Source organism: Dermacentor andersoni, chromosome 11 (assembly GCF_023375885.2).
Source record: "Dermacentor andersoni chromosome 11, qqDerAnde1_hic_scaffold, whole genome shotgun sequence".
In the NCBI taxonomy this organism is placed as follows: Eukaryota; Metazoa; Arthropoda; class Arachnida; order Ixodida; family Ixodidae; genus Dermacentor; species Dermacentor andersoni.
The window spans coordinates 44,395,849-44,414,415 of NC_092824.1; the positions used below are offsets into that span (position 1 = coordinate 44,395,849).

General features: G+C 48.0%; 1 protein-coding gene across 1 annotated transcript in view; it reads left to right on the top strand.

Annotated features, from left to right (window-relative positions):
* LOC129381556 (phospholipid-transporting ATPase ABCA3-like) overlaps positions 1-18,567 on the top strand; it is a 62,913-nt gene that overhangs the window by 19,495 nt on the left and 24,851 nt on the right. The window contains exon 3 of the mRNA XM_055064531.2: positions 4,969-5,423. Coding sequence (XP_054920506.2) covers positions 4,969-5,423 — 455 coding nt within the window. The remainder of the gene's footprint in view (positions 1-4,968; positions 5,424-18,567) is intronic.

Genomic DNA, 18,567 nt, shown 5'->3' on the forward strand with positions numbered 1-18,567 from the left:
GAAAGTTCGTAACGGCGCGAATTTTGTCCGGGTCAGGTCGCACGCCTCTGGCGTCCACGAGGTGTCCAAGGACGGTGATTTGGCGGTGAGCGAAGTGACATTTTGACCAGTTCAACTGGAGACCTGCGCGGCGGAACGCGTCAAGAATCGCTGAAAGGCGGTCTAGATGCGTGTCAAATGTGGGTGAATAAACGATGACGTCGTCCAGCTAGCACAAACAGGTGGACCACTTGAACCCGAAGCAAAGAGTCCATCATGCGTTCGAAGGTGGCGGGCGCGTTACAGAGACCGAAAGGCATCACCTTGAACTGATAAAGGCCGTCAGGGGTAACAAATGCAGTCTTCTCTCTGTGCATGTCGTCGACAGATATCTGCCAGTATCCGGACCGTAAGTCCATAAAGAAAAATAAGTGTCGCCGTACAGGCAGTGTAGAGCGTCATCAATACGTGGCAAAGGGTACACGTCCTTTTTTGTGATGTTGTTCAGGTGGCGATAATCTACACAAAAACGCCACGTTCCATCCTTCTTTTTGACAAGTACGACGGGAGAAGTCCAGGGATTACAGGAAGGCTCGATAATGTCCTTTGCAAGCATCTTTTTGACTTCCTATTGGATAACATCTCGTTCTGACGCAGAAACACGATATGGACGTCGGTGAAGAGGGTTCGCATCGCCAGTGTTTATGCGATGGGTCACGACGGACGTTTGACCTAAGGGTCGATTGTCAAAGTCAAAAATGTCGCGATAGCCTTCAAGAACGCGGCAAAGGGCTGCAGCTTGAGCAGGTGTAAGGTCAGAGGAGACCATCTTAATGTCGACGTCAGTACTGTGCGATGACGTCACGGCATGGGCTGAGCTGTAACGATCTTCCACTGTGAATGGCTCGACCTCATCATCCTGCAAAGCGCGAATTATAGCCAAGGAGATCCCCTGAGGCAGAACTTGCATGGTTAGCGCGAAATGGACGAGTGGAAGGCAGGTGCGGTTGCCAGTAATTTTCAGCACAGTGTGCGGCACGATAACACTATGTGGGAGCATAACGGCCGGAATTGGTGCGGCCACGTAATTGCCGTCAGGTACAGCTGGTGAGGACAACAAGTCTACGTGTGTCATAGAGTGAGGTGGTAGGCGAATAAAATCTATGCAGCTCAGATGGCTTGGAGGCGGGTCCACAGGGTCGGCAAGGAGAGGCAAGTCAAGGCGAAGTGAGCCGGCCGAACAGTCAATGAGGGCAGAATGATGGGCAAGAAAATCCTGACCGAGAATTAGTTCGTGAGGGCAATGCTCGATGACGGTGAAGAGAACGACGGTGTGTCTCTCAGCAATGGTGAGTCGGGCAGAGCACATGCCAAGAATGGCGACAGTCCCTCCGTCGGTGACTTGTACAAATCGGTTCGGGGCAGGCGTCAGAACTTTCTTGAGCCGACGGCGAAGAGCAGCACTCATAATGGACACATGCGCCCCGGTGTCAATCAACGCGCACACGGGAACATTGTCGACGAAAGCGTCCAAAAGATTCTTGTTCGTCGGTAAGTTGAAGCGAGGACTTTGAGCCAATGTCGACTTTGCAGCTTCACCTCCAGAAGCTGCGCTGTCTAGTTTTTCGGTCGGGGGTGCAGCGAGTAGGTCGAAGAAGGAGCACGGCGAGACGGGGGCGAGCGAGATTGACGACGGGAGGGAGAAGGCGAGCGGGAGTAGCGGGGTCGTGTCAAAGGCGTCGCAGGGTCAGATGATGGGGTGGGCATAGAAGGGGCGAAGGAAAAGGACGCACTAGAGGGGCGAGGGTGGTAATTAGGAGAATAGCGTGTCGGGGAAGTCCAGCGGCTGCGGCAATGGCGAGCGACATGTCCAATGCATCGGCAGTTAAAACAGATCGGCTTGTCGTCCACGGTTCGCCATTCGGAGGGGTTGCGCTGTCTATAAGAGTAAGAAGGGCGCGGTGGGGCCGTGCGTGGAGTGAGAGGTCCCGAGCATGCGGAACGAATGGAGTGCAGGCCGACGTTGGATAACTCTTGACGGACAATGGCCTGGATCAAGGAGATTGTCACCGGAGAATGATCAGGTGGCGGAAATGAAGGGGCCACCGGTTGTGCCGCTTCGACCTCACGACGAATGATGCGGGTCAACTTGTCACATCGCGACGGCTGGTGGAAGAGGCCGTCACAGGATGACGTAGCAGCTGTGTTGGGAAGTCGCGTGATGTGCTGGGATACCTGGCGGCTTTTAGCATGCTCAAGACGGTGGCACTCCTTGAGGATCGTATCGATGCTGGTGACGTTGGTAAACACCAGTAAATTGAAGGCGTCGTCAGCAATCCCTTTGAGGACGTGATTTACCTTATCGTCCTCAGACATGTTCGGGTCAGCCTTGGCACAAAGGGCCAAGACGTCGAGAATGTAGGACACGTAGGACTCGGTCGACGTCTGTACACGTGTGGCTAGGGCTTTCTTGGCATTGACTTTACGACCGAAGGGATTGCCAAAAAGGTCGCGGAGCTTCTCTTTGAAGAGATCCCAGCTCGAGATCTCCTCTTCGTGAGTCTGGAACCATGCAAGTGGAGCTCCGTCGAGGTAGAAAAGAACGTTCGCGAGCATAATAGTCGAATCCCACCTGTGACTGGTGCTGACACGTTCGTATAAGTGGAGCCAGTCGTCAACATCAGGACTGCCGACTCTGTTGAAAACACCAGGATCCCGAGGTGGGGAAACGGCGACGTAGGTCGGGGCTGCATGCGGAGATGGTTGCGTAGATGAAGTGCCACCAGCAGGAGCCGAAGTTGCACTGTCGCCGTTGCGACCGCTGCGAAGCTCCATGATGGGTACGGGGAACGTCCACCTCCACCAAATTAATGTTACGTGTAGCTGACGTACGAGTCTATTTACAATATATTTACACTTAGACAAACGGTGGCAATGATGGCGACGCTATATCAAGCAGTGGCCACGTCGTCTTCCTTCTCCTCAGTGCAGCCACACTGTGGCGGCTGTTCCGTAGCAATATGGAGGCCTCCGTGCAAAGTTTGAACTTTGAAATATGAGCCATATCGCCTTGTACCGCTTGCAAAAATAGCCGTATTTATTGTAAAATCCGAAAAAAAAGAAACACTGCCACTATCGCTAGCTGGAAGTGAGGCATGACCTCACGCACGGCTCCTTGGGGTGACCTCTGAGATAAGCCCTGGCCACACGTACACTGCCTATTGATAGCGTTTCCAAAAATTATGAGGACGCTCATGCTTCCTCTTTGGCGGTGGAACGCGATAGCATTCAAAAGATCCCTTACTGCTTGTCATGCTTCCCGGCAACTGCAGCTTCAGTAACCGTAATGGTTTCTGGAAAACGCCGGCAGCGAACACTATGCACAAAGGCGAGATTTCTGGTAGAAGCGCGGCTCCTTGTGTGGGGCGATGTTCTATTATCGTTTCGCACTTTTCAAATTTCAGTCGGCGATGGATCACCATAAAAGCATGCGCTGACGGAGTTTCGTTTGAAGACACTCCTCTGTGGGCTGTCATTTACAAAATTCCGAATACCTTCTTCTACAAATTTAAGACAAGGTATGAGCAACTGTAGTGATAGAAGAACTTTAGCATATTTTTCATTGACGGGCCGCCGACGCCGGAAGCCGACACCGGAGGAGGAGGAGGAGGAGGAAAAAACTTTATTCTTGTCCTGTACAAGGTGTTGCCACCCGCCTGGCTAGTCCCATGTTGGGACCGGGAGGTCAAGCCTCCTAGCCCTATCACGGGCGTACTGGACAGCCAGGACTTGAGGGATATGATCTGGAGATCTTATCATTCCTAAAAACCGATTCCGGGAAATGCCAGGTCCGAGCGACCCACACTCCCAGAGCATATGTTCAACCGTGCATATCTCCTTTTTGCATGCTTTGCATATAATATTCATGTCTGCAATGTCATACCTTTCCTTTATTTGTGCAGGTGAATAATAAGACTCTGTTTGTAATTGCCTAAGTGTAACTGCTTGTGCTCTGTTTAGTCTATAGTGAGGGGGTGGAAACTCCCTCCTTCCCATGTAGTAATGTTTTGTAATTTCATTGTATGTAATGAGGGTATCTCTCTGTAAGTTCTCCAATCCAGCAGAATCAAAACCATATGTAGAAGCGGCCCGGTCTGTAAGGTCGCGGGCGACGCTGTTGGCCGATTCATTTGGATTGACAGGAATACCATCAAGTGAACCAAGGTGCGCCGGGAACCAATAAATGAAACGCGTAACATTTGTTTGCCTTTTGTTAATTATTTTCGCAGCCTGTGGGGCAATTTTTCCCGTATTGAATGCTCTAATAGCTGTTTTCGAGTCGCTATACACCGGATTCTCTGTGACACGGGGGCTTTAGCGCTATCACGGTGAAAGCCGGGCCACAGCACGTAGAAACGATCAAATAAGAGAAAACGGGCGCGAGCGCATGCTCCAGCCGTTGCGCGTAGCTGTGTCTGCTGTGTAGCATAGATAGCACTGCCGCCGCGACGTGTCGTGACCCTCGAGAGGTGTCGCGAGGGTCATCATGGCCTAAGGAATGTGGTGACGCGAGCCAGAACGAGGGGGCGCTCTCAAAAACCTCGGAGGCGGCATGTTAAGATTTGCGTCATTGAGACAATCACCAGGTGCACGCCTCGCATGGTTAGTTGTCGTTTAGACACTGTTGATAAGAAAATTTCACCAGCCTTGCTGCTTCGCGAAGTGTAGATCAGTAGTGTGTACCACTTATTCAAATGAAATGTACAATGTGAAACTTCGTTGCAGTTGGCCTTTGAAAGATTGACAAATATTCTTAAAGCACGAACAAGAGACATGGCACAAAAAGAACTTCATACACAGTACAGGCACCTCTCCTGTGTATGACCTTCCCTTCGCGTCGCGTCTCTTCGCGTTTCAAAAATATCTGTCAAACACGGGCAAACTAGGCCCACAGAAAGCGCCAAGCTGTAAAAGTTGTCCTTTTTACAGCTTCATTGTTCATAAACTGCGATGCCCGTCTGCTGGAGTTTACCAAAGATGGAATAGGCTTGGAGCTGGTGACCGTGCTAGTCGAAGGCCTGCTATTCCTGACGATTGCGATATTCCTGACGTCCGGCTACCGGCCTTCGGGAGACTCCTTCGCACCCAACGAGTTTCCCGCCGAGGAAGACGTCGAGGAGGAGAAGAAGCGGGTTCACGCGGCTCGCCAGCAGGAAGGTCTCGCAGGCCACTCGCTCCTCGCGTGGAGTCTGCACAAGCGGTACGGCAATTTACACGCCGTCCGGGGCATCTACATGGCCCTGCGGCCCTCCGAGTGCTTCGGCCTGCTCGGCGTGAACGGCGCCGGCAAGACCACCACGTTTCAGATGCTGGCCGCGCTGATCAGTGCCTCGTACGGCGACGCTTGCACCGCCGTTTCGAAGCTCAGCGGAAACGTTCGTAAGGTGAGCGAATGCTTGTAATGGTTTTAGTGCGTCTGTGTATAGACTGCCGTTAGTGGAGGCCGGTTCACCGGAGAAGTGGACGGCAGCAGCAACTCTCGTAGCGACATCTGACGAAGCCGAGGCTTATCAGATCGCATCGCAAAGGTAATACTGCAGTGACTTGCATTCACTACTTTAACTGCCGGTTTAAAGCGTTGGAATCGTGATAACCGCTTTCTTGCTGTACTTATATGACTTTCTTTGCAGGACAATACTAACGCGGCACTAGTAAATTTTGCTTTACATCGTAGGTATTGAAAACTCAACGAGTAAAAATATACTACCGCTGCTAGCTTTGCGAGTGGCATTTACAACGCCAGTAACATGGTAAGAAGTTTACGAAAAAAACTAAAGTGTTCCGGTATTTTTATCTCTATCACGTCGGGGACCTTATAGGAAACATAAACTCATCTGGGAGGTGTCTAAGCATGCATAAGCATTACGCTACTTGCTCATCTACACTCTGCTCGGTGTCATTATCAGTGTTATCACTTGATCCGGCCAGTACAGACGACAGCGCTGCGGCGACACGAACGGGTACGGATGGCGGTACAAGGTGCATTGATGACGCAAGCAAAGCACTACAGGTGATGGGGCCAGGTGCGCTGATGACGTTTCGGTCGTCATAAGCCGTTATCGCTCTTTAGCGCCTTGTTCATCGGCGTGCAACCATTATGAACGGCGACCAAACGTACGTACTCTGCCGGCGGCTGCCTATGTCACGGCTTCGCAGACTGTATCTTGAAAGCGATCAACGACGCCAACAGAGGGTGCCGATTGGTATACCTTGGCGCGGTGTTTTGTCGCCGCTTAGCCTTGAAGAGAGAGGCGCCGTCCCGTATCTCTGAAAGCAATCTGCAAAACGGGCCTACTGCGGTGTTTTCTGAGAGCTCCGTGAGCGCTGTGTTCTAGCCGGTTCGTTCGCGCTGAAGCGACATGCAGCACGAAGATAAAGTCGCTCGCTGCTGTGGGCTCTATCTTGAAAGCGATCGTATTACGTGCAGTACAGATGGACGGACGGCCGCTTTTCTAATTGGGTAAGCATAGAAATGCTTAAGCAATTAAAATCTATCGCAGAGGCACGTCAATCCACCCTCCGTGTAGGTGCTGTCCAAATCCACGCCCTTGCACCGGTTTCTTCGGAGAAGCAGAAGCAGGTGTCGTAGGCTATGCTTCTGCGGACTGCACGAGCTCGTAGATGCGCGGTATCGGGAAGACGTCAGGACGACAACGTTTTACGGCACACTGGGAAAATCGCACAGGTTCGCACGGGCGCGCCCTGGGCCGAACATGATTAGATGAAACGGGTGTATGAGGGCGCCTCGGTCCGCACCCGTGCGGTTTGCCGGATTCACCATTAGACACTGCAGCATATTCTAGTACGTCCTTCCCCTCAAGATTGCTTCCAAATTATGCGGCAGGCAGCGCCACCTCTCCTCCGAAACAGCCAAAGCTTCCGCTCACGGACTGCCAGTGTTCGACGCTACAGTAGTACGTTCTTTCTTCTAATGAATTGTTGGATATGCGTATTTATTTAATTTTACCTCAAAATACCTCATAGACTCCTGCGGGCATCGCCCAAGGCATAGTAAAGAAAATATGATGGTTAGAACTGGCGAATTATATAACGAACAATACGAATATTTAAATGCTAGTGAAAGATGATAAGGGGCTGAAATGCAAAATATTGGTACCAAGTGAGCGTCAATTATTAACGAATAAATATTATTACACTCAAGTGTTAAAGTGAATAAGCGTGTAACCTTCTTCTGCCAAAGAAAAGCTAGAACTGTTACCTGTTGCAAGACTAGCTGGTGTCCGAACTTATAACACAAATAACAATACTATTCACCTTGTTCACGTTTTGCTCATCGCCTTGAATTGCCATCTCCCGGATTCCCCGTCTTTTCTCTGAATACTATAAAAGACAAACCATTTAAGTCAGGAAACAAAAGCTAATAAACGAAATTCTCAGGCAGGGATTATAAAAAATTAATGAAGAATGACATAATATACCGTAACACGACTGTTGCGCGACATCACAGGGTGTTGTCAGGGATGGAAATGCGCGTCGAGAAACCGGCGAAACGTATCGTGGTCGGTCGTCAAAACAGTTATATAGGGAAGGTCATTGCATTTCCGTGCTGCTCTAGTCAATTTTGAATTGAATTTTGGAGTTTTACGTGCCGAAACCACGATTTGGTTATGAGGAACGTCGTAGTAGGGGAATCCGGAATAAATCGGACCACGAGAGGGTCTTTAATGTGCCCCAAATGCACGAGACACAGGTCGCCACGATCGAAAGTTAGTCACCGCGGCCAAGCTTCGAGACCTCAACCGTGTACTCAGTAGCGCAACGCCATGTACCGCTAAGCCACTAAGAAGAAGAAGAGCCGAGGAGCCGAAGCCGAAGCTAAAAAGAGCCGAGGAGTCTGAAAGTGTCACGCCATAGGTACGACTGAAATTTAGAAAGGTATATTGCCCTCCAGAGCTACAAAGGAGAAATCAAGGAGCAAAGGTGAAGCCTTCCTGTTATGGACACGAGTTTGCAAAAACGGTTGAAACAGCAATAGCGGGACGCTCTAGTTGTGCGGACAGGTAATGTGGGATTTCTGGTATGCTGGAGGTCTAATTGTATGAACGAGAAATAAGTCGTGCGACCTTGTTTTGAATTGTTTGCAACATATGTATCTACTACTCATCTTTGGTGAGGAAGCCACATGCATGAAGCAGCGTCGACGTGATGTCGCACCAAGCTTACGCAAGCTATTAAACATTTCAGTAGCGGATTTATGGAGAAGACGAAGTAAAATATAGTAAGGATCAGGATGCGTTAACGCAGATGAAAATAATATGAGAGGACCTGGAATTAACATGCGCGCAAACGTGGGAAATGGCGTTCACATTTGCCTGCACGGAAATGTAGATTTACTGAGCTTGCGATTGAGAAAGAGATTATTTTGCATTTGGATGCGTTAAGTTGCATGAGCCAACTCTTACACAGGAATCATCATCAGCCTAGTTACGCGCACTGCAGGGCAAAGGCCTCTCTCATACTTCTCCAGCTACCCCGGTCATGTACTAATTGTGGCCATGTTGTCCCTGCAAACGTCTTAATGTCATCCGCCCACCTAACTTTCTGCCGCCCCCTACTAATAATATTTATGGGGTTTTACGTGCCAAAACCACTTTCTGATTATAAGGCACGCCGTAGTGGAGGACTCCGGAAATTTCGACCACCTGGGGTTCTTTAACGCGCACCTAAATCTAAGTACACGGGTGTTTTCGCCTTTTCGCCCCCAGCGAAATGCGGCCGCCGTGGCTGGGATGCCCCCTACTATATACGCTTCCCTTCCCTTGGAATCCAGTCCGTAACCCTTAATGACCATCGGTTATCTTGCCTCCTCATTACATGTCCGGCCCATGCCCATTTCTTTTTCTTGATTTCAACTAAGATGTCATTTACCCGCGTTTGTTCCCTCACCCAATCTGCTCTTTTCTTATCCCTTAACGTTACACCTATCATTCTTCTTTCCATAGCTCGTTGCGTCGTCCTCAATTTCAGCAGAACCCTTTTCGTAAGCCTCCAGGTTTCTGCGCCGTAGGTGAGTACTGGTAAGACACAGCTGTTATACACTTTTCTCTTGAGGGATAGTGGCAACCTGCTGTTCATGATTTGAGAATGCCTGCCAAACGCACCCCAGCCCATTCTTATTCTTCTGGTTATTTCAGTCTCATGATCCGGATCCGTGGTCACTACCTGCCCTAAGTAGATATATTCCCTTACCCCTTCCAGTGCCTCGCTACCTATCTTAAACTGCTGTTCTCTTCCGAGACTGTTAAACATTACTTTAGTTTGGTGTAGATTAATTTTCAGACCCACCCTTCTGCTTTGCCTCTCCAGGTCAGTGAGCATGCATTGCAATTGGTCTCCTGAGTTACTAAGCAAGGCAATATCATCAGCGAATCGCAAGTTGCTAAGGTATTCTCCATCAACTTTTATCGCCAATTCTTCCCACTCCAGGTCTCTGAATACCTCCTGTAAACATGCTGTGAATAGCATTGGAGATATCGTATCTCCCTGTCTGACGCCTTTCTTTATTGCGATTTTGCTGCTTTCTTTGTGGAGGATTACGGTGGCTGTGGAACCGCTATAGATATCTTCCAGTATATTTACATATGGCTCATCTACACCCCGATTCCGTAGTGCCTTCATGACTGCTGAGGTTTCGACTGAATCAAATGCTTTTTCGTAATCAATGAAGGCTATATATAAGGGCTGGTTATATTCCGCACATTTCTCTATCACCTGATTGATAGGGTGAATATGGTCTATTGTTGAGTAGCCTTTACGGAATCCTGCCTGGTCCTTTGGTTGACAGAAGTCTAAGATGTTCCTAATTCTATTTGCAATTACCTTAGTAAATACTTTGTAGGCAACGGACAGTAAGCTGATCGGTCTATAATTTTTCAAGTCTTTGGCGTCCCCTTTCTTATGGATTAGGATTATGTTAGCGTTCTTCCAAGATTCCGGTACGTTCGAGTTCATGAGGCATTGTGTATATAGGGCGGCGAATCTTTCTAGGACAGTGTTCCCACCATCCTTCAACAAATCTGCTGTTACCTTATCCTCCCCAGCTGCCTTCCCCCTTTGCATAGCTCCCAAGGCGTTCTTTACCCCTTCCGGTGTTACTTGTGGGATTTCAAGTTCCTCTAGCCTATTCTCTCTCACCTTATCGTCGTGGGTGTTACTGGTACTGTATAAATCTCTATAAAACTCTTCAGCCACTTGAACTATCTCATCCATATTAGTAACGATATTGCCGGCTTTGTCTCTTAACGCGCACATCTGATTCTTGCCTATTCCTAGTTTCTTCTTCACTGCTTTTAAGCTTCCTCCGTTCCTGAGAGCCTGTTCAATTCTATCCATATTATAGTTCCTGATGTCCGCTGTCTTAAGCTTGTTGATTAACTTGGAAACTTGTGCCAGTTCTATTCTAGCTGTTGGGTTAGAGGCTTTCATACATTGGTGTTTCTTGATCAGATCTTTCGTCTCCTGCGATAGCTTACTGGTTTCCTGTTTAACGGCGTTACCACCGACTTCTATTGCGCACTCCTTAATGATGCCCATAAGGTTGTCGTTCATTGCTTCGACACTATGGTCCTCTTCCTGGGTTAAAGCCGAATACCTGTTCTGTAGCTTGATCCGGAATCCCTCTAGTTTCCCTCTTACCGCTAACTCATTCATTGGCTTCTTATGTACCAGTTTCTTCCGTTCCCTTCTCAAGTCAAGGCTAATTCGAGTCCTTACCATCCTATGGTCACTGCAGCGCACCTTGCCGAGCACGTCTACATCTTGTATGATGCCAGGGTTCGCGCAGAGTATGAAGTCGATTTCATTTCTAGTCTCACCATTCGGGCTCCTCCACGTCCACTTTCGGCCAACCCGCTTGCGGAAAAAGGTATTCATTATCCGCATATTATTCTGTTCTGCAAACTCTAACTCTCCTCTGCTATTGCTAGAGCCTATGCCATATTCCTCCACTGACTTGTCTCCGGCCTGCTTCTTGACTACCCTGGCATTGAAATCGCCCATCAGTATACTGTATTTTGTTTTGACTTTACCCATCGCCGATTCCACGTCTTCATAGAAGCTTTCGACTTCCTGGTCATCATGACTAGATGTAGGGGCGTAGACCTGTACAACCTTTATTTTGTACCTCTTATTAAGTTTCACAACAAGACATGCCACCCTCTCGTTAATGCTATAGAATTCCTGTATGTTACCAGCTATGTTCTTATTAATCAGGAATCCAACTCCTAGTTCTCGTCTCTCTGCTAAGCCCCGGTAGCACAGGACGTGCCTGCTTTTTAGCACTGTATATGCTTCTTTTGGCCTCCTAACTTCACTGAGCCCTATTATATCCCATTTACTGCCCTGTAATTCCTCCAGTAGCACTGCTAGACTCGCCTCACTCGATAACGTTCTAGCGTTAAACGTTGCCAGGTTCATGTTCCAATGGCGGCCTGTCCGGAGTCGGGGATTCTTAGCATCCTCTGCAGCGTCGCAGGTCTGACCGCCGCCGTGGTCAGTTGCTTCACAGCTGCTGGGGACTGAGGGCCGGGGTTTGATTGTTGTTTTCATATAGGAGGTTGTGGCCAAGTACTGCACCAGGGTGGCCAATCCTGCTCTGGTGAGAGAGTGCGTTACCGGTTCTGGTCACCGGGATGAGGCCGCACTCCAGGCCTGTTTGTGCAATTTTCTCAACACACGGTTTTTTTTCATTTTCCGGTGGAGAATTGTGCGGCACCGGGATTTGAATCACGGTCCTCTTGCACGGGAGGCGGATACTCTACCGTCCCCGCAGGAGTTAAATTAAAAATTAAATTATGGGGTTTTACGTTATACACACTCTTTAATTCATCCTGCAGGGTGAGGTGGTCATCAGAACATTTAATAGGGTTTTATAGATAATGCAAAGATCAGCAGAAATACGCATGTCCGATTTTATATCTTTTGGCAAACATTATTTAACATTAGGAAAAGTAATAGTCCAAGAACGTGGGCTTGAGGGATGGCAGAGGTCGCAAGTGAAAGCGAAGAGTAAATGTGACTAGCTACTTTGCACTGTAGTCAGTTGAAAAAAATGGTAGATAAACCCTCATGAAAATGAACAATGAGTTTCTGATGAGAAAGTTATGTATTCCTAATGTGACGTCAGAAATGCATTAGAAGTCCATCGTCTAATGTTGTTTGACATCACAAGTATATCAGAGACTTAAATGGCAACGCACCTTATTAGAATCGGACGCTTTTGCTGGCATCACTCGAGTTCACCAGACCACATCCAATCGCGGTCGCACCCAGTTAAGGTGCACAGAAGCGCGTCTAACACGTTCCTGGACCGGTCAGACAAGTTGGCGACCCCCGCCTCGTGCGACACGTGGAGCTATTGTCCCACTCCTTGACTCTTCCCGAAAGTGCAACGGGAGCCTGGCACGGTTCCACGTAATCTGGGTCTCGAGCGAAGTTGTTGTGCCGCTCTGAAATGTCGCTCGAAAACAACCCGTCTCCCCCCGCTGAGTGCTTGCAATCGCGGAGGCGACGCCATGGCAAGTCACCCCTCGGATAATGGAGCCCTTGGAGTGACCGTCTGAGCCGAATGCGACGGCACTTGCATAGACGCCTACCATTGGAGGAAAATGACTACACCTGAGTGGGCTCGACGATTGGCCGGAAATGACGTGACCCCGAGATACCTAAGGGGTTAAAAGCCAGAGACAGGGAGCAGAGAGGAGCATTCCTTCATTCATTCATTTTTTTTCGTTTTTTTTTCTCACGGGCTGCAGCGTCCGATTTGCTGCCGGCCGTCAATGACTTTATAACTGTTAATTACTATGTGTTATTACTGTAAAAAATGCAAAAAAACCTTCAGTTTCATCTCAAACTCCTCCTCAACGTCGGCCAACTCCCGCACTCAACGGCTAGATCCAATAATCTTAAGATTTCTGATAAAACGAGCGGAAATATTTTTTGTGTTATTGGTAATGTCAAAGCTCATCATATAATACTGTGTAGGACGCCCACTCGTGAAATTTGTTTTTAATGCGAGAGCATTAATAGGCTCACGAGGTGGAAAATGCGACATTGTCGGCGTGAGCGCACAATGGTACAAAGAGGTTACAAACCCTCGACCTTTCGTGGGAGTCTAACCCACTACCTATGGTGTTAAGGCTACGTACTCACGACCTTTGGTGCTAATTATGGCAAAGTTAATCAAGCTAGAGTTAATAAAGGCACTGGAACCCACACCCATCGGATAGAGTTGAGCCCACGACTTTGGGGTTAATGAAAGCGATGGTAATTAAGGCACATTTATTTAATGGTACCCTGAAACGATTTTCACGATTTTCTACAAACGTACTGAGTCGTTAGAGGTCCTTCTGATCATTAATTGACACATCTAAGTGCTCCGCGTAAAGCGTGTAATTTATTACAAGGTTTAAAACTGCACATCGCTGCCGATCGCAGCACAGTGCTCGGCGGAATTTTAAGCCGCCCCTACCCATATGACAGATATCACCCATATGACGTCAGTGGGGCGAGCTATCCGATCGGCTTACCAGGGCGCGTGATCGATAATTTTTCCAACTTTATGGTAAACAAATGATGTCCATAAATAATAGTTAGAATGTTAGCTCATTTGTTTTATAAAAAGAAAGTAACATAAATAGGATGCACACAAACACTTTTTCAGTACACTTCAGCACTTCCGGCACAAAGCAAGTGTCGTCTGCTTGTGTTACAACGTACTCCATTTTGACGAGAGCTCCGCGGTCAGAGTCGGTCTCAGTCTTTTCACGAGCACTTTGATTCGACGTTGTTGCCTTGTGGACTGCAAACGTAGCGACTGGCAATATGTCAAGTTTTGACATCGTGTCTCTCTGCAAGTCAGCATACGAGCGAACTGGCTGCTGTGCATCGGACTGACGCTATCCGATCGGCGCCATGACTTGCACGTTTGTGGCCGTCACTTTACACCGAAAGATTGCCAACGCAATAGCGTTTCGCGAGTGCGGTATTAGGGCAAACGCAAGCGCAAGGCGACAGGGTCTGGCCGCTTGACTGTGCCGTAACGGGATGAGTAGAAGCGCAAATGTGAATAGCTTACTCTATGGTGAGTGGTCTGCACGGTGCAGCCACCTGGTGGCACAAAGCTCAACCATACACAGTAGCAGTAACGAAATGTGTTCTTCTTTGCTGCTCTGATGTGTATTTTTGGCAGGAGTGTAATCATCAACCCGTTGCTTTTATAAATGTTTAAAATGTTTTACACTTGCTTAGAGCAATATTAGCGCTTTATTTGGCTGGTTAAGCGTCGCGCCAACAAGTGGCTAGACCATGCAGACCGATCAGGCCGCTCACTTACGTCTACGCTAAAGTTTCATCAGCTTGAGTTTATGCCTCCAGTCATTTGCCGAAATGACCGGCTTGCCTGTGGTTACCGAACTACCAGACACGTTCGGCGCTACGACAGAATTCTCGCAATGCACGCTTCTTCGATAGTTCTCGCTTGGGGTCGATGGCCAAGAGGCTAGCGGAGAGGTTTCGCTACAGTGTACCTATTCTAGTACACTGTAGTTTCGTGCGGGCGTGGGCGGGCTCCAAAACAACCGGAAGCGGACGATGTGACGTCGCATCGTGACGCAGAACCAGTGAAGGCGGTGCTTCGCCCCGATCGCTCGGCGAACGAGTTGAGGAGGAAAGGCATGGCTCGGGAGGAAGGTAACTTCTAATCGCTTGTGGCTCCATTAATACGTAACGCTTCACTTAAGTTGTGGTGCGAATGTTCTACTTAAGCTGTACCCTACGCGTCTACAAAATTTGTCCGAATCACCCGCCGTGGTTGCTCAGTGGCTATGGTGTTAGGCTGCTGAGCACGAGGTCGCGGGATCGAATCCCGGCCACGGCGGCCGCATTTCGATGGGGGCGAAGTGCGAAAACACCCGTGTACTTAGATTTAGGTGCACGTTAAAGAACCCCAGGTGGTCGAAATTTCCGGAGTCCCCCACTACGGCGTGCCTCATAATCAGAAAGTGGGTTTGGCACGTTAAACCCCATAATTTAATTTTTTTTTTAAATTTGTCCGAACCGTTTCAGGGGCCCTTTAAGGTATGGGTAATTGTAGCCCTCGAACCCACAACTCTTGGTGGAAGTCAGACTCCCTGACCTGTGGTATGAATGAAGCCGATGGTAATTAGGGCGCAGTTAATTAATATATACATTTAAATAATGCACTCGAACCCACGACGTAGGGTGGGAGTCAAACCCACAACCTTTGATGTGAATGAAGGCGACGGTAATTAAGGCATATTTAATTAAGATATAGGTAGTTCAGGCAATTTTACCGATGACATTGGCTGAAAATGAAACTCTTGACCTTTGGTGGGAAGGGTTTAGATTCATTGTTGGAGGAAGTCTAAGAGAAAAAAATGAAGATAACGATATAACACAGCGTGAGCGCCGAGTACTGCGCTTTTAGTTCCTCGCACACTCAGCAATCATGAATCTATTGCTTAAATAAATTATGTGAGGCATGCTCTGGGTACGATTCCAATTTATCCTGACTAGGCACAAAACAACTACAGTTTTTTAAGAGCACCGTGAGTTCGTGTTTCCGCGTTATCAATTTTGGTAAATAGTGCAGGCCTATAGCGTATGCCTGGTTTGATGTACTTTGGTTTCTTGCGTATCCAGCTTTTCTGGACACAAGGGTTTAGTTCCCGTGAGTGCCACCACGTGGCGTACTGACCTTCAACTTTTCAAACTTCCCGCGGTGACGCGTGATGACGTCAACCAAAAACAACAAAAAAAAGCTATCCCTGCGCATTGAACTTCGCCTCAATGCTTGTCCCGCCGGCGTTATCAGTGTTCTTGATAAAGTGTATTCGCTCGTCGCCTGGAAATTACTCGTCATCCTAAGAGCGTTTAGTCGCGACGAGCAATGGTTGATTCTGGGCTTTTGATGCGGTTCTTTTTTTTTTCTTTTTTTTTTATTTTCCTTTTCTTTTTCTTTTTTTTCATTCTACGGAGTAAAGAAGCTAGCCTAACCGTCAGAAGCGCTTCGGGACAGCCTTTCTTCTGTCGGCACACACATCGCACAGCTTCTACTAGAGACGTCGTCGGGGACGGATTTTGATTTTGCCCTATCGAATTCGTTCAGGCGCACACAATTATTTCACTAACAACTTTTCAATGCGCACTCATGGGCTACCGCCGCAGCTGCAAATCTAGATGTGCTTAAGTATTAAGACATATGCATGGATATGTTGGTTTTTACCTTGACACAAAAGTCACGGCACAAGAGTTGAGCAAACTGTCCCTGTGTCGTGGCAGGGTGTGAGACCGGGCTAGTTGGTATTCCATGCTAAAGTGACTAGCGCAATAGTGGACACAGGACACTAAAGAGGCGACAAGGATAAGCGCAAACTTCCAACTGGGCGCTTGTCCTTGTAGCGTCTTTAGTGTCCCCTGCCTCTTGCGCTAGTCACTTCAGTTTGTGTCGTCGTCCGTTAGCATGCTATGGCCGAAGCTGCTCGCAATATTACGTCACATTTACTGGCCACCAGGCAAGGTACACCCTTGGGTACGACATATACAGTACTTGCAGTTAGTTTCCAAAGTCGTCTCCTATGGCGGTTATCCACGTGCGTGAAGCAAGAACGCTATTTAAAGTTATTGTGCAGTAATATATGCGGGATTTGTATATTCTCCACATTCTCTACCATGTTGCCGTTCCGCCTTTATTATATAGCCGCAATGTAGACTAGTAGCTATCGAACGCCATAAAGGCTATCCACATACTCAAAGACCTCGCGTACAGCTCCTGACACTTAATTATATTCAAGAGTTGTGCGTCTGTCCAGGACATCCTTAACGAATGTGACATAACACATTATGAGGTTTTACTTGCCAAAACCACGATTTCGTTTTGAGGCAGGCACGCCTTAGTGGTGGATTCGGGAATAATTTAGACCACTTGGGATTTTTGAACGTGTGCCTAACCCTATGTACGCGGGTTTTCGCATTTCACACCCATTTAAATACGGCTGCCGTGGTTGGGATTTGATCCCGAGATCTCGTGATTAGCAGCCGAACCCAATAAAAGCTAAGCAACTACGGAGGGGAAGGAATGTTAGCAGTAGGAGGAAGGTGACAGCCGGCACGTGAGACAATTTGTTCCCACCCTCATTGCGCGAGAATCGGTACCATCTGTCGAAGAATGACACCATAGAATGCACTGTGTTCAATGTGATGGAGTCCGCATCCTATATTTCAGACTCGAATCATACTGTAACTATACTGACGACTAGGCATCTCGCTAATACGTGCAGTCGCTTGTCAGCTGCCGAGCGCTGGCGTCGGCCACAGGACCTACTTGACCTTTGTTCAACACTTGCCGACATTCTCGCCTTATTTCGCACCATTGCGTTTCAGCTGAACTGCTTCAACAGCCAATTTATTTGTGCCAAAATTTGGCCACCCTGTCAACGTTATGGTTTCTTATATTTAAGTCATCTTTTATATTTAGGCTAATGCTGTGATGAAACTTGCAGCGGTTTACCTTTCCCAAAATGCCCGCATTTTTTGAGGATACTTAATAGACGTGGGAACCATTGCGTGGCCCCCTGACCAAGCTGCTCAAAAAGTCATTATATATCCCTGAGGTCTTGTGCAAGCTTCTGCCTTCTTGCCGTTCATCAACCTCCTGATTTCCCTGTCAAGTGTATCCCATTTTCACGACTCCAAGCCCACGGAAGTTGGCAATGATATAATGTGCATGGGATTAAAGCCATTTAAATAAATTCTACTGTGGATACGACAGCCGCTTTTACTCACTGTGAATGGAAATATTGCGTTAATGAGCGCCATTCTTAAGCATTTAAATTGACAGTAAAAAAAATTATGCGGATCCCATGTATGTGCGAATCGATGTAAGGAAAGCTTTCTGTGTTTGTTGTCATTGTAATACGTAATCTCCACAGACTAGACAGGCACTCTCTAATAAAATGCTGTCAATGTTTGCCTGATTACGCCTGCCATTGTGATGCAAATAAACGGAACTTCAACTCATTTTCTCAGAAATAAACGCTGAATGAAATGCTGACGTCATCCTAAACAAGATCAACAAGCGCCGTAGTGCTCGATCTTATGATGTGCCTATTCGTAAGCTTATATTCGCGATTTATATATTTCTTTTTTTTTTGGGGGGGGGGGGGTGCGATGTGCTCTTGTACCCTAGAAATGTCCCTCGGATGTGTCTGATGAGCTCGGTTTTATTCTCAAGTGCCCAATGAAAACTCTCATCGCTCCAACTTCATGATGTCCTGGTGGGAGGCCACCATGGCGTGTCGCGCAAGTATGACCACGCTGATTCATTTGGGCTGACATAAACTATTTTGTGCGTCACACTTCGCCACATTCATTTTTAAAACTATGGCAGAGATCGAAAAGGGCGGTCAACTCACTACGTCCCTTTCCTCTGTTTACTTCCGCAAAGTGTGTGTTTATCGCTGTGGGTACCAAATACGCCCAGTGGTATGC